Source organism: Hemitrygon akajei, chromosome 6 (assembly GCF_048418815.1).
Source record: "Hemitrygon akajei chromosome 6, sHemAka1.3, whole genome shotgun sequence".
In the NCBI taxonomy this organism is placed as follows: Eukaryota; Metazoa; Chordata; class Chondrichthyes; order Myliobatiformes; family Dasyatidae; genus Hemitrygon; species Hemitrygon akajei.
In genome coordinates this window covers 143,114,795-143,130,295 of record NC_133129.1, presented here as the reverse complement: position 1 = coordinate 143,130,295, position 15,501 = coordinate 143,114,795, and the positions used below count along the sequence as shown (strand labels likewise).

Genomic DNA, 15,501 nt, shown 5'->3' with positions numbered 1-15,501 from the left:
CAGGTTGGGAGCCAGTGACTATGGTGTTCTGCAGCTGTTAGTGTTGGGACCACTTCTTTTCATGTTATGTATCAATGATTTGGATGATGGAATTGATGGCTTTGCGGCCAAGTTTGCAGGTGATACAAAACAGGTGGAGAGGCAGGTAGTGTTGTGAGAGGAACTGGACAGAATAGGAGAATGGTCATGTGCTTGGGTAGAAGAAATAAAAGTGTAGACTATTTTCTAAAAGGGGAGAAAATACAAAAGTGAGAGGAGCAAAGTGATTTGTGAGTCCTTGTACAGGATTTGCTAAAGGTTAACTTGCAGGTGAGTCAGTGGTAAGGAAGGCAAATGCTTCTCTTTTGAGAGGTCTAGAATATAAATCAAGGATGTAATGCTGAGGCTTTATAAGACATTGGTCAGGCCACACAAGAGTATTGCGAGCAGTTTTAGGCTCTTTAACTAAGAAAGGATGTGCTAGCATTGGAGACAGACCAGAGGAGATTCAAGTGAATGATCCCTGGAACGAAAGGGTTATTATATGAGGAGTGTTTGATGGCTCATGGCCTATATTCACTGAAGTTTGGGGGGGGGGGGGGGGGGGGAGGAGAATCTCATTGAAACCTATCAAATACTGAAAGGCCTAAATATAGAAGGCGTGGAGAAGATGCTCCACGTCTTCTACAGTGGGGGAGTCCAAGGCCAGAGAGCATAGCCTCAGAACATAAGTTCCTTTAGAATAGAGATGAGAAGAATTTTCTTTAGCTTGAGGGTAGAGATTCTGCGGAATTTATATCCACAGACAATTGTGGAGGACAGGTGATTAGGTATATTAAAAGTGAAGTTTGATAGGTTCATAATCAGAAAGGGTGTCAAAGGTTACAGAGAGAATGCAGGAGAATGAGGTTGATAAGGAAAATAAATCAGCCATGATGGAAGGGTGGCGCACACTTGACGGGCTGAATGGTCCAGTCTGATGATCTAATGATACATGTGTCGACACCACCCACTTCCCTTGAAGGAAAAGCAATAAAACCACAGCTGTTGTAAACAAAAATCAGTCTACACAATTTCTGTTTCCAATGAACTTATCCTATGCCAACAGCAAATCATTGAAGATGCAGATTCGTACTCATAATAGTAAAGAAAGCTCCAAAAGGTATAAATAAAGAGGTAAAACCAGTTGGATCAATATACCAGATTAGAAAGACCTTTTTCCTTTCTGGGCTGGTTGCACATTCAAGCAATATAAAGCATTCATGAAAATGTTTGCTGACCTTCTATTATCTCCTTTGTGTGACTTCACCCAGTGTTCTTGCATCATTGAACTTTTATGTTGGACTTTCTCTGTGCCAGGCTGGCCTGCAAAACCCCGCCGATAAACAGTGGCACCATTCTGGTCCACCTGAGTGGTACTTGTTGCAGAAGGCTGAACCGCCCCGTTGCGCTGAGGTTGAGATGAGGCATGACGTTCAGTAAACATGTCACTTTCTTTTGAACTTTCTTGCATTTTATTATTCAATTTTCTGCCTGATATCTCCACAGGGGCTTTTTGGAAGCCGTATCTCTCTTCTTCATCCCTTGATCTCATGATTTCTTTGTGTTTCTCAAACCCAAACTTATCTATTTTCTGAGCATGCTCTTTACTCTGGTACACTTCTGGCTTGCTAAAGCCCTTATGTGAGTTGATATGGTTGCTTTGAATAGGACGTGGTCCATCGCCATTTTCTGGTTCTCTGCAACAAAAAGAAACATAATCACTGGGATCACATACAGAGACAGGACAAATGTGGACAGACAGCAGAATTAATCTCAGACTTTGTAGATATGAGCCATTTGCAATTTTCTTAAATGTCATTTGATTCAATTCTCTGAAAAAAGTTATACACTTAGCATGCTGTTGGAGCTCTTCAAATAGTTTTTCAGATATTTGAAATGGACGGTTGTGATGCAATGGTTAAATTTAAAGGCTTTAATGTACAATACAGAGTTCTTCACATCCTACTAGAATTTTTTTTTTTAAAAGAAGTGCTTTATTCATGGTGACTACAAAAACATAGAATTGTAAAACTCTTAAGGTACGTCGCCATCTTTATGTAACCGCTACCTTTGCACGGCTTGATCAATGGGTCAGGTATCAATCCAGACTCAGAGTGCTACACAACTGCATTACAAGTTCTGCCTTTTGCACTCTTCACCTTTAGATCTAAAGACAGAATTCTGCCACAGCTTCTTCAAGCAAAATTTTATTTCTGATTTTTTTTTGTAGCTGTAGACCTCATGTCAGTGAAACATACTTGAGATTGAAAGTCTCTTTGAAGACCCACTGCTTTCAGGTTTTCATTAAATGAAAATGCTTCTGCTCTGTCTTTTTGCAACCAAAAGTGAATGTCCTCATTTATTGACACTGAAATCCATTGGTCACAGTGGCAGCTGACTGCAATTTGTAATCTTTGTAATTTAATAGGCAACCATAGATGTATGATTTTATACACCAATGTTGCACAAACAACCTGTGCAATTCCACTCAATATCATTACATGTCATGTCGCAATTACACTAAACTATTTATTTTAAGATAGCAATGGAACAGGATAGGATAGATTGACAGGCTTGGGGAAAAAGATAGGATCTGGCAAAGATTGATTGGCTGAGTCTGTTTAAAGGGAAAGGAATAAATGATTATTGAGTTTGATATCAAGTTTCTAGGAGAAACATGTTCCCATTAGAATGAAAAGTAAATCTGGTAACATTAGGGAACCTTGGCTGATAAAACATATTGAGGCTCTGGTCAGAAAAAGGAAGCATACCTTGGATTTCAGAGGTCAGGATCGAACAATTTATGAAAAGATTAGGAATACTTATAATTGGGAAATCAGTAGGACAAAGAGAGGATACGAGATGGGTCTGGCAGCTACGATTAAGGAAAATCCCAAGTAGCTCTATAGGTACAGTATATTCTGAATAAAAGAGTGGCTAGGGGAGAGATCATCAGAGCTGCCCTTGTCTGAAGCCACAGGAGACAGGTGGGATTTTTTAATGAATATTTCTCATCAGTATTTATTGACAAGAAAATCATTGTTGCTCAAGGGATTAGAAAACAAGCAGAGAGATTTTAGAGGACATTCATATCATCAGGGAGGAGGCATTTGCAGTCATCGCAGTGCAATAAGGTACATGAATCCCCAGGGCCTGACTGAGTGTATCCTCAGATTTTGTGAGAGGCTAGGGAAGAACTGTGGAGGGCCTTGCAGAGATGTATTCACTATTAGCCACTGATGAATTTCCCGAAGTCTGGAAGGTGCTAATGTTCATCCATTGTTTAAAAATGGTAGTCAGGACAAGCTGGAGTACTGCTGGCCAGTCAGACGACATCAGTAGTGTGGAAATTACTTGGACAAATTCCAAGGGACAGGATCTACTATAATTTGTAAAGATAGCACCTAATTAGGAAGAATCAGCATGCGTTTGTGCTTGGGAATTCCTGCTTTAATTTTTTTTGAGGTAGTCAAAAAGGCTAATGAGTGTACAGGAATGGATGTTGTCTATCTGTACTCTAGCAAGACCTTCAAAGTCCCACATAATGGGATTGACTGGAACGTTAGGTCCCATGGAATCCAGTCTGTGGATTCAAAATTGGCTCAGAGGTAGGAAGCAGAGGGAGGGTTTGAATTTGCTTCTTGGAATGGAAGCCAGTGACAGAACCCTTGTTCTTCATTATTCATATAAATGATTTGGATGCAAATACACAAGGCTTGATCAGTAAGTTTATGAATTACACAAAGTTGGGATGTGTGGCTAACTGATAGTGTGGAATAGATTACTATGGGATATTGATCAGTTAGGAAAGTGGGCCGAGGAGTGGCAATTGGATTTCAGCACAGGAAGTGTGAGATGATGCATTTTGGGGAGTCAAGCCAGTGAAGCACTTGTGCTAAGAATGGGAGGGTGCTAAGGAGTGTAATGAAACCTAGGAGTACAAGAGCACAATGTGTTGGAAAAAGCATCACAAGTAGACAGGAAGGTGAAAAGGGCATTCAATACACTGGAGTTCATCAGTCAAGACATTGATTATAGGAGCTGTACAGGAAGGTTATGGCTGAACTGGAGAGAGCACAGAAAGGGTCTACAAGGACGTTGCCAAGATTAGAGGACCTGAGTTATAGGGAGAGATTGGCCGGGGGGGGGGGCACTGGCGAGACACAGTGGTGCTTTGCAAGCAGTTAACAAAATTGCTAACAATTGTACTCCTTATCCGCAAATTCCGCATGCGCAAATTCAACCAACCGCGAGTTGCAAAAACCAGGAAGTGCTCTTCCAGCACTTGTTGTTCGAGCATGTACAGACTTTTTTTCTTGTCATTATTCCCTAAACAATTCAGTATAACAACTATTTTACATAGCATTTACATTGTATTAGGTATTATAAGTAATCTAGAGATGATTTAATGTATACAGGAGGATGTGCGTAGGTTATCGTGGATCAGGATCGAAAAAAAATCGGAAGTTCTCTTACTAAGTAAGTCAGAACAGGTACATCCTGTATCATTTAGCGTCACTTAGTCAAACGTTTGTCTTAGTATATAGTATATATTTTAACTTTCTATGCATATAAAACACTTGAGAACGTATGTTTCAGTGCCGGGCTTGGGAGGTTCCCAAGTTTGATCCAGTGACAGACCGCTCCCGAGCGCGCTGTCCACTGTGCCGGGTTGATGTGGAGGATCAAAAATCCAAAACCCCAAAACCAAATAACTAAACCACTGTGTTGCTTAGTAATAGCTGTAGCTTTCATCGGGGCAGAGCCTTTCTCACTTTATCCTTTAAAATTGTTCCAATCATTGATCGACGTAGCCTAACGCTTTTCCAATGATTGATGGCGTTTCACCTCTTTCCGACCGCTTTATTATTTTCAATCATGATTACTTTCGTGAACAGAAACACTGCGGATTCAGATTTCTACCTTCGGGTCCTAATGTCCACAGCACTGAGACAAGTTAAATAAGGTCTGTGGTTCCGCTGGGTCCTAAGGTCCACCGCATTGTGACAGGTTGAGTAAGGGACTTGAGAATCCGCAAACTTTGGTATCCACGAGGGGTCCTGGAACCAATCCCCCGCGGATAGGAGGACCGACTGTACTTTTTCAGGACTACGATCACTGCAATCTGCAGCCTGTGATTTCCCATTGGGATGTGAGCTTTAGACAGTCTGTATGACCCAGTGTTTTTGTGGTATCCTGAAGGATTTGGGAAACTGTACTCTCCAGAATGCAGGTACAACCATGATGACTGAAGTTCCAGGCCAGTGTGAAGTGGCTGGGCCCGGGCACCCGATGTTTGGCTGTCTTAAGTACCGAGCCAGATTAAAGATTAAGGCATCAAGACCAAGGGCAAACAACGGACCAGTAATCAGCTCACTACTCCGTGAAGCTTTGCTTGCCTCAGTGCTGAACTGACTCTGCAGGTGCGGCCCGCAGCCAGCTGGTTCTCGCCAAGCCGCAGCGCTAAACAGTATACGTGGCTGTGGATTCACTTTCAGGTTCTCTGTGGATATTTAGTTGTTTTTTTTAAATAATTCTTTCCATGATTAGTTCCTTCTTTTTTCACACATTGGATGTTTGATGGTGTGGGGTATTTCATGAATTCTATTGTGTTTCTGTTTTGTGGCTGCCTGCAAGAAGATGAATCTCAATTTATATGGTATGCATACTTCAATTTACTTTGAAATTTGAGGTTAGGTCTGTATTCCTTGGAAGGCAAGAGGATGAGGGCAACAGTATAGAAATGTTTAAACTTATGAGAGGCGTAGATAAGGTGGATGGTAACAATCTTTTCCCTAGTTTGGGGTTGTTTGAGCAGCACTTAGCCCCATAGTCTTGAGTGTATGGAGTAGAGCATTGAGCTTGGCACAAAAGGGGCACTTTAGTACTTCAAAAATATGCAATCAGGTTGACCAAACAGTATGATACGACTTGTAAATTCATAAACATTTGCTGGTTGCTTCAAATAAGGAAAATATATTTGTCAAAATGTTCCTCCACCTACATATACCTTTATGCAATGGGGTGCCACCAGCTCAAGTCTATGTTGAAACAATTGAGATAAACTACAGAATTGCCAGAGTAATTTTTATTGGCACAAACAAGTGCCTCTGATCAAACCTCTTCTAAATGTACTTGAGACGAGGCAAGGCTCTTAACACACCTGTTAAAGATGCTGTCACTCATGTCACATGAAGGTGATGGGTTAAATAGAGAAAATGAGCAAAAAAAATGAAAATTAATGAAAACAAAGCACCAATGTCATCATTTCACCACTTAATGCAATCTGCAAAATATCCCATAATGCAATAATCTAGATTAATAAACAAAATTTGTGTTTCACAATACATTTGTCTTTATATATAGACTTTAAATTCTATAAATGCTCCAGATTAACCTTATTAAAATATGCCAAAGTTTATTTATCATTTAGTTACATTTCCAGTTTTTAACCAAGGGTCAAATCTGCATGCAATATGCATTCTACTGTCAGCAAACATGGCACAAGCAATTTTATTCCTTCTTGCAACTGAAGCCCATGCAATTTAAGCAGCTGTTACTAGGTAATGATGATTAAAGGTCTTAGGCGATCTTCACAGAACAGAGGCCAACCATAGCATTCAAATCATCACATCATCTGCAATTTGGACAAACCAGGGTCAAAACTAAAACCATGTTGTTCTACACAAGTTAATTACGGAGAAGTCGAATTACTTAATTTTAAGGCTTGCTACACAATTACACAGATCTTTCATTAAAAACTTGATGTTATTATGTGTACCATTAATTAAAAGAATAACCTAAAATCACATTTCTTCTTTTATTCATAAATGATTGAATCCAAATTTTGAGCCCAGCAAGGCATTAAGATCTGATAGTGTGCCTGGCTGGGCACTGAAAATCTATGCCAATCAACTGGTGGGAGTGTTCAAGGACATCTTCAGTCTCTCACTGGTGCAGTCGGAGGCTCCCACCTGCTTCAAAATAGCGACAATCTCACAAGAGCAGTATGAGCACCCTTGGTTTACCTGGACAACAGCAATACCTACCTCTGGCTGCTGCTTACTGGCTACAGCTCAACATTCAACACCATCATACAATAAGCTCCAAAACCTGGGCCTCTGTAACTGGATCCTTGACTTCCTCATTGGGAGACCACAGTCTGTGCAAATTGGAAATAGCCTCTCCTCACTGACAACCAACACTGGTGCACCTTAAGGATGTGTGCTTTGCCCACTGCTCTACTCTCTCTACATTCACGGCCGTGTGGCCATGCACAGCTCAAATGCCATCTGTAGATTTGCCGATCACAATTATTGTTGGCAGAATTTCAGATGATGATGAGGCGGTGTACAGGAGGAAGGTAGATCAGCTGGTTGGGTGGTGTTGAAACAAAAACCTTACACTCAACATCAACATGACCAAGGATTTGATTGAAGAATTCAGGAAGGAAAGTTGATGGAATGCACACTAGTAGATCAGCAGAGTAAGAGATAAGCAGTTTCAATTTCCTGGATGTCAATATCTCTAAGTTTCTATTCTGGGGTCAACGTTCTGATGGAATTACCAAAAATGCACAACAGCAGCTACATTTCATTAAACATTTGAGATAACTTGGTACAATATCTATTAAATGTTTACCAGGATTAACAAAACTTAGGACTCACAGATATCACGGTTTCAAGGGCAAATAAAGAGAGAATTGATGCCTTTACACCGTGCCTGAAGTCAAATTAAAATTAACCCATGGAAAAAATGATACAAAAACAGCTCGCTGTGCTGTACAAGAATCATAGGCACCCAAGCTATATACACTGCCCAACACTTTTGCACAGTATTGTATGTCACCAAAGACTCAATTTTCTACAAATGTAACATAGAGAGCATTCTAGCTTGTTCAACATTTTCTATGGAGGGGGCCACTGCACAGGATCAGAAAATCTGCAAAAAGTTGCCAACTATGTCAACTCCCTCATGGGCATTGGTGCCCTCCAGCTTCGAGGACACCCTCAAAAGACAATGTCTCAAAGAGGCTGCATCCGTCATTAAGGATCCCCATCACACAGGACATGCCCCCTTCTCATTGCAACCATCAAGGTGGAGGTACTGGAGCACTCAACATTTTAGAAACGGCTTCTTCCCCATCGCCATCAGATTTCTGAATAGGCAATGAACCCATGTACACTACCGCACTATTTTCTTCTTTTTGCTCTCTTTTTGCATTATCTATTTAAGGTTATATATTCAGTGGATTCTGTTTAATTGGGACACATGGAGACCAGTGCATTTTGGCCCAATTATGCGGCAACCCCAATTAGCTGAAGTTTCATGGAAATAGTTAAAAAGGTATAAAAACAACAAACGTAGTGTTTAACCAATTAACAAATTATGTATTTAAATGATATGCAAGATAAATTAGAACACTATCAATACTACTACAGTAATATAAAACTGTGTATTAGTTTCTAATAGTAGGTTTGGTGGTTATCTGTCATATCTGATGATGACAGGGCAGTGTTTTAAAGCGCAAACATTGTTGCATTGGGGTACTTCCACTTTCTTGACCTCAGAAGTCCAGATACAGTGGTACAAAGGTTGTCACAACTGGACTTTTCCTTGGTCGCAGTGAATAACCATGACTTCTTCTCTGCCTTGACTTCCATGACTTCTCATGCACTTAGCTCTCGACAGAATGTTGCAGAACCACCTCGCTGGCCATTGGATCTCACTGTAGATCGCATCTGCCCAGTTCACTGGTCTGACTTTGCATGCTAGGAAGGCATGTCCCTATGTCACCGAGGCATAAGGCCCACCAGCTATCCTACCTGATTTAGCCCACCTGTTGAAGCAGTATACTGGGGAGTGCCCACTCTCACATACAAACAGCTCCTTGGAGCCACAAGTGAGAGCTGAATGTACACTGCTGTGTACATTTCATTGACTGTAAATGAACAAGATCAGTGCAGGCACTTCGTGTAGGTAGTGGACTGCACAATTGTATCCTCCAAATTTTCATTTACATTGTACCATTCAAGATGATTATCAATACCTTCAAATTATTTGTAGGTCCTAAACTTGTTGAAGCAGTGAAATTGTTTCATTTTCACTCCCGGCTGTTTCTGGTTTCTCCAAGCCTGAATGCTTGAAACTGCAGTGAGCAAAATAGTTCTGAATCGTCTTGCTCCCCATTTCTCATTAACAATTGGTGACAAAAATCACTGCTTTTTTAAGCAGAAGTACACACAACTGACACCATTTAAAAACTGTTCCCTTTAAGCACAGCATAGTGTCCAGCAGCCACAAGGTTCATGGGCCTGACACTAGTTAGAAACTGTTCGACAGTAGTCTCCTGCCCCATTTAAGTGCCATAGTCTCCCAAATTACCAAAGGGAATGCTGGCTATTTTCTCAATTGTTTTTGTTTTTGAAGAATTGTCACAAACACTAGCTCAATTAACCATAATTCACTGTGGATATAATATCTATATCTCTATCCATCACTCTCTCTCCATCTATCCATTTTTCTATCCCCTCTCTATACAGTACATTTCTTATTGTCATTTACAGTATATCTTATGAATTGCAATGTACTGCTGTCACAACAGAACACAGTTCACGACGTATGCAAGGGATATTAAACCTGACGCTGAGCAACAGAAGAAAAAGTCACAAATATTCACACTTGATCTGAATATAAATTGCCTGTATTTCAAAAGCTTATCAATCTGCCAAAGTGCAAGCAGATGTTTCTTAAACCTTCACCTATATTAAGAAATTAGTCAAAGGTCTCTACAAAACAATAATTCATCACAGAAGACACAAGATTTTTCAACACTTGTCAGCTGACATGCCCTAGAATCTAGCGTCAATTTATCACTGATGAACGGAGTCCAGGATACTTCACCTAATAAATTCTCAAAGTGATATTCTTATCATGCATGTTATCATAGTGACACAATTAATTTTCAAAGTTCCTAACCATTGAAAAACATCAAACTCACACCATCCTTGAGAAAAAAATCAGCTTTTCCTCAATTGCCTTTCAATTAATGACAATTGTCTGGGATTTGGCTCACGTTAATCTCAAAATCCTTACATTTTGGTTTCCAACATAAAGTTGTGATAAAATGGGGGGGGGGGGGGGGACAGCTCCTTTTTTATAGACTTAGCATCATAAGTGAACAGTTCAGATATTGGTCAGAATGTGTGGATGTGTGGGAGCAGATATGCTGTTAAACCACTTTTCCTATTGAGAAACATGATTCACCACTTGTAGAAGGAACAGATTTGAAGAATCAGAGAATTTTCTAAAATCTGGATGTCCTAAAATGCACCAAGAGTGACTTGGAAGTTGTTACAGAGCAAGGTGTGGCCAGCAGCTCCAGTTAGAACAAACAGCATTCATTCACATTGGTTAAAAAAATAATAATTTAGAAAGGTGGGATATGGGGAAAAAAATGGAAGACCTGGATTTCTTCATTTCCAAATTAGTGGATGTTAAAATACAGGCAAGGCAACCAATCAGGGCAGCAAATTCTCTGGCTGGCTTTTGCTGAAGACAAATTTATGTAAAGATCAGACATGTAGTCCTCCAATTATGGTGCAAGTGGATCCAGAATGCTGGTCAGTCGACTTCTTACACAAAGAGAAAATGCTTGCAACAGAGGAGTGCAATGAAATTTCACTAAAGTACTGGAATGGCTGGTTTGTATTTGAGGTGAAAAGAGGGTTGGTAGATTACACTGATAATCCTGTTAAGTATAATAAGACATCTTATTAAAATGTATACATTTCTCAGAGGACTGGACAGAATATGGGGCAGAATTGATATCTCCCTTGTATGGTATGCCCAGAACCAAGGGTCACTTTCTCAAGTAAGGCCTAGGCCACTCAGAATGAATGAGGATTTCATTTTTCACCTGGAGGGTTGTGAATTTGAGGAAATCTATATCCAGGAAAACTGTACCTACTGATTTCTGTTTATTATTTTTATTATGTAGAGATACAGTGCAGAACAGGTCCTTCCGGTCCAACAAGCCGCACTGCTCAGTATCCACCTATTTAACCCTTGCCTAATCACAGGACAATCTACAATGACAATTAAATTTACAATGACAATTCCTCCCACTGTCCAAAGACGTACTGACTACCAATCAGTACATCTTTGGACTGTGGGAGGAAATCAGAGCACCCCGAGGAAGCCACGCACTCATGGGAAGGACGTACAAACTTCTTACAGACAACGTCAGAATTGAACTCGGACGCCCCAAGCTGTAATAGCATTGCGCTAACCGCCACATTACAATGGCACCCTCTGTTTTGAATATTTTTCGATATTAATGAAATCATGGTGTTTGAATGATAGAGATGGCACAAAGGGCCTACCAAAATAGCCTATCCCTGCAGATCTCTAATGTTCAGCCTTTGAAATAGAAGTCACAGACTTCAGTGCACACTGTCAAAAAACAATACCAGTAGTGTTTCAGACTACTGAATATGTCAGCTTGCTCTCGTGCTGGACTCCATGTGGGAATCCTTCAGCCCGGTCGTGCTGAGATTTGTGACAGCTTGAGCAAAAGTAGGGGCAAGAGGCAAGGGAGAGTTGGAAAAGGTTAAAAAAAAAATGCTCTTAAATCTGGATCAGAAACTCAAATAATTTCAAGGGATTGCAAAGCAAAGGATTTGAAAGCAAAAAGGAACACAAAGCGCTATTTAATTACTTTAAAAAACAGCAGCTACTGGCAATCGAACAGAGGATAATTGACATGAAGCATTGACTCTGTGCAGGAAGCTGCATGACATGCTAAGCACTTTGCTTTTATTTCACTAATTGTCTGGCTTTCATTTGGTATTTTTAAGTTACAAGTATTTTATCTTTCTTCTTTTCAATTTTAAAAGATTTAAATGTCTCTGAGGCTACATCCGGATAATTTTGAAAACGCCGGTTTTGCGTAAAAATGATAGGCGTCCATACTATGCGTTTTTAAAAATATCTCTATCCACATTGAAACTGAGATTTCGGCGAATCTCCACCTCCTGAGCATGCGCAGGACACATCTGCCGAAAGCAAGTGACACGTTTGATGTCGAATTTCGCCGTAAAATGTGTGTTTGTGTAGTTAGAGACTAGAAAAACTTAAAACGACGGACAGCTGTTGGCTTTTGCGCAGGAGAACTTAAAAGTAAAAAAAAACAAATACTGGAGCGTATGGAGGCAACTGACAGGGAGCTCACAGACAGATTGACCCGGCTGACGACGAACATTGAAAAACTGACTAACTCTGTTGCATTAATAAAGCACCTTGTTAAATGTATAAAACATGTCTGCATCAGTGTTATCTTGTATTTCCATACACTGTTACATTAGGCTGTTACACATCTATTGTCAGAGAACTACTTGCATAAATACGTAAACCACCTTCATACGAGCAAGGACAGAAAACAGGGCAAAGTGAGTATACTTATTTATTCAGTAAGTTATGGGTCAAAGTATTTGGTGAGTACATTTCTAACTCTTCTGGCGTCAGTTTCGTTGCCGTCTGTTCTGAAATTGTTAGGTTGCATTCCAGAAAACAATGAAATAGTGCGCTGCCGTCTGACAGCGTTTTCAGAAGTCTCCGGTTACCCCGTCCACACTGATCCGGCCAATCTGGCGTTTTCAAAAATACACACTTTGGAGAGTATTTCTGAAAAGCTCTGGTTTTGGGGGACGAAAATGCCGTTTTAGTGTGGACAAAGGGTAAAAACAAAGAGAAAAAGCTTTGGTTACTGATTTATCTGGTGTGGTGTGGACATATCCTGTATTTTACAGACACTCAGAAATCAATTACTACTTTTGTTGACAGAAAGACATGGTCCACAAGCTTTAATGGCTGCAAAAGGCTACTGGATGTTTTGAGGATGTGGTCTCTCACTTCCAACATTGCCTTCGTACAAAACTTGAATGTCTCTGAAACAGGCCAGAATGATGCAACCACTGCATCTGGACATTCAGGTATGCTGTGGGGGACCCTACGGCAGCAATCCCAGGTGAGGAATCAGCCTCACAATAGCTGCCTTTAATATGTGGGGAAACATACGACTTTTTGAAGGTTCACAATTAGCTTCACTGAGGTGATGAGTGACAGTAAAAATGATACAGCCAGCCTTGCAAGCAATGTTCACACGACAAGACATGAGTAAAAAGAGTCCAATTATCCACAAGCCTTCCATTTAACATCAAGGATCACTGATTTTGCAGTGGCTTATCAAAATTCTGACTGCAAGCTTAGTTTGCCATCATGCTAGATTAAGCTAATGCCATCATGCTTGTAGATACCACTATTCAAAAGGGCTTTCTCTCACAGAAATCCTGCACTCACTCCAGATCACTATGTGCCAGTTCCAATAGAACACAAGTCATTCAGTGGAGTACAAACCTACAGTCATCAGTTCATGGTTCTTCACCATTACCACTCTGCTAGCATCTCGTCACCTGAGTCAACCTTGACTGCTATAAGCCATGTCCAGATGTTGCAATGTAAACAGAGGCTTCCTAGGCACAGACATCTTTGATATTAACCAAAGCTACCTGCAGTCACAGCTCAAAGTCAGCAAACTTGGGCATCTGCATGGTTCCAATGGAAGGACATGGAAGACAAAAATATTAATCACTCCTGCGATGCAATATGGCAGCCTAGGGCTCATAAATAGGTTAAAATTTTGTTTTGAGTTTAATTTTTGCACTGCACCCAAGCAGGTGCCCAAGTTAGCAAAAAGGAAGGCAAGCAGTGGGACTTCTGGGTGAATGGGCATTCAGATTACATTTCCTATTACTACAATTCAATGAGATAATCATAGCCGGACCAGACAGAAAAGTGCCGCCCAGCTTCCATCTCTTCTCCAGCCCCAGTTTCTCACTCTATAACTGGCAACTATGAGTTAGTGTTACGAACAACAAGCCACCACAAAGCTGCACAGTTCATCCAGATCAACCCAGGGACCGTGTGTAGCATATTAGTGTTCTATGCACTCACAAAACCTGCAGCTCCATGGCATTCTTTGTATGCAGACTGAGAAGCAAGCCATGCCTCGAGTAACCAGCACTCCACATTCAGTCACCTCTTTTCAATCCACTGTGGTGACGCAAAGGCAGATGGAACAATAGGCTCAACATTTTGACTGATCACAAAATTCTGGTAAAAGAAATCACATACCAGGGACATTGAGGGATTGGATTCCTTTTCAGTGGCAGCACCTCTCAGGACCCGACACGCCTTGCTGGAGAAGCACAGTCAACAGACCCCCAGATCGGTATGAAGTCTGCAAGCCCTGAGAAGCTGTGTGATTCCTCCGTCTGTGCTCTTTGGTCAGAGGAAATGACTTGTAACCCACTCTATTTGTATGAATCAGCACCTGTAACCACCCTTACATTCCAGAGGACGACAGGCCATAAAGATTGCAAATTCCTGCAGCCCAGCCAGGAAGGAACACTAAACTTAATTGGCAAACGATGCAAGTGAACTTTGAGCTAACAGGCCAAATCAAATTTGAATGACGCCCTATTCCCTCCATTTAATCCAATCGTATTGTCTCACAGATAACTAGTTTACCACACAAATCTGCAGTGATGTAGCATTCCAGCAAATAAAGGGAAATGCATAAATATTTCTTGAATAATTAGATGTCAATTTACAACTTTTCTCACTAATTTTATTTTTAAAGAAAAAAAAATTTTGTGCAATCAATTTCAAGTTCAAATCAAGTTTATTGTCATCTGAATTTACACATGTACAACCAAGTAAAATAATATTCCTCCAGACTACAGTACACACAGAATGCATATATCACACGCAGCACATAAAACGTGGCCAAGTGGTTAAGGCGTTGGTCTAGTGATCTGAAGGTCACTAGTTCGAGCCTCAGCTAAGTCAGTGTGTTGTGTCCCTGAGCAAGGCACTTAACCACACATTGCTCTGCGACAACACCGGTGCCAAGCCCTTCCCTTGGACGACATCGGTGGCGTGGAAAGGAGAGACTTGCAGCATGGGCAACTGCCGGTCTCCCATACAACCCTGCCCACGCTTGCACCCCGGAAACTTTCCAAGGCGCAAATCCATGGTCTCTCAAGACTAACGGATGCCTATTTTGCATAAATCAAAATATTACCATACATACTTGAATAAAATATAATTGAAAATGCATGTGAAGTGCACACAGCACAGGTAAACAGTACACAGCTCGCTGTCCTAGTGACAAAATCTCAGTGGTGGCAGAATATTCATTAGTCTCACAGCATGAGGGAAGAAGCTGTTACCCAGTCTGGCAGTCCTTGTCTTGATGTTCCTGCGCCTCCTTCCTGATGGTAGTGGGTCACAGAGATTGTTGGATAGGCGGCAGGAATCTTCTCCAATGCTCCATCTGCTACACTCCTGGTTAATGTCACAAATAGGTGTTCCTCTCAGTGGTTTTTACCATCCTTGTAGGGCCTTACAGTAGCCTGA

The 15,501-nt window shown here is 40.9% G+C and overlaps 1 protein-coding gene across 17 annotated transcripts in view; it reads right to left on the bottom strand.

Annotated features, from left to right (window-relative positions):
• Nucleotides 1-15,501, bottom strand: part of plekha7b (pleckstrin homology domain containing, family A member 7b) — a 401,998-nt gene that overhangs the window by 95,403 nt on the left and 291,094 nt on the right. For all 17 annotated transcript variants that reach the window (XM_073049397.1, XM_073049398.1, XM_073049399.1 and 14 more), the window contains one exon: nt 1,260-1,718. In XM_073049397.1, coding sequence (XP_072905498.1) covers nt 1,260-1,718 — 459 coding nt within the window. The remainder of the gene's footprint in view (nt 1-1,259; nt 1,719-15,501) is intronic.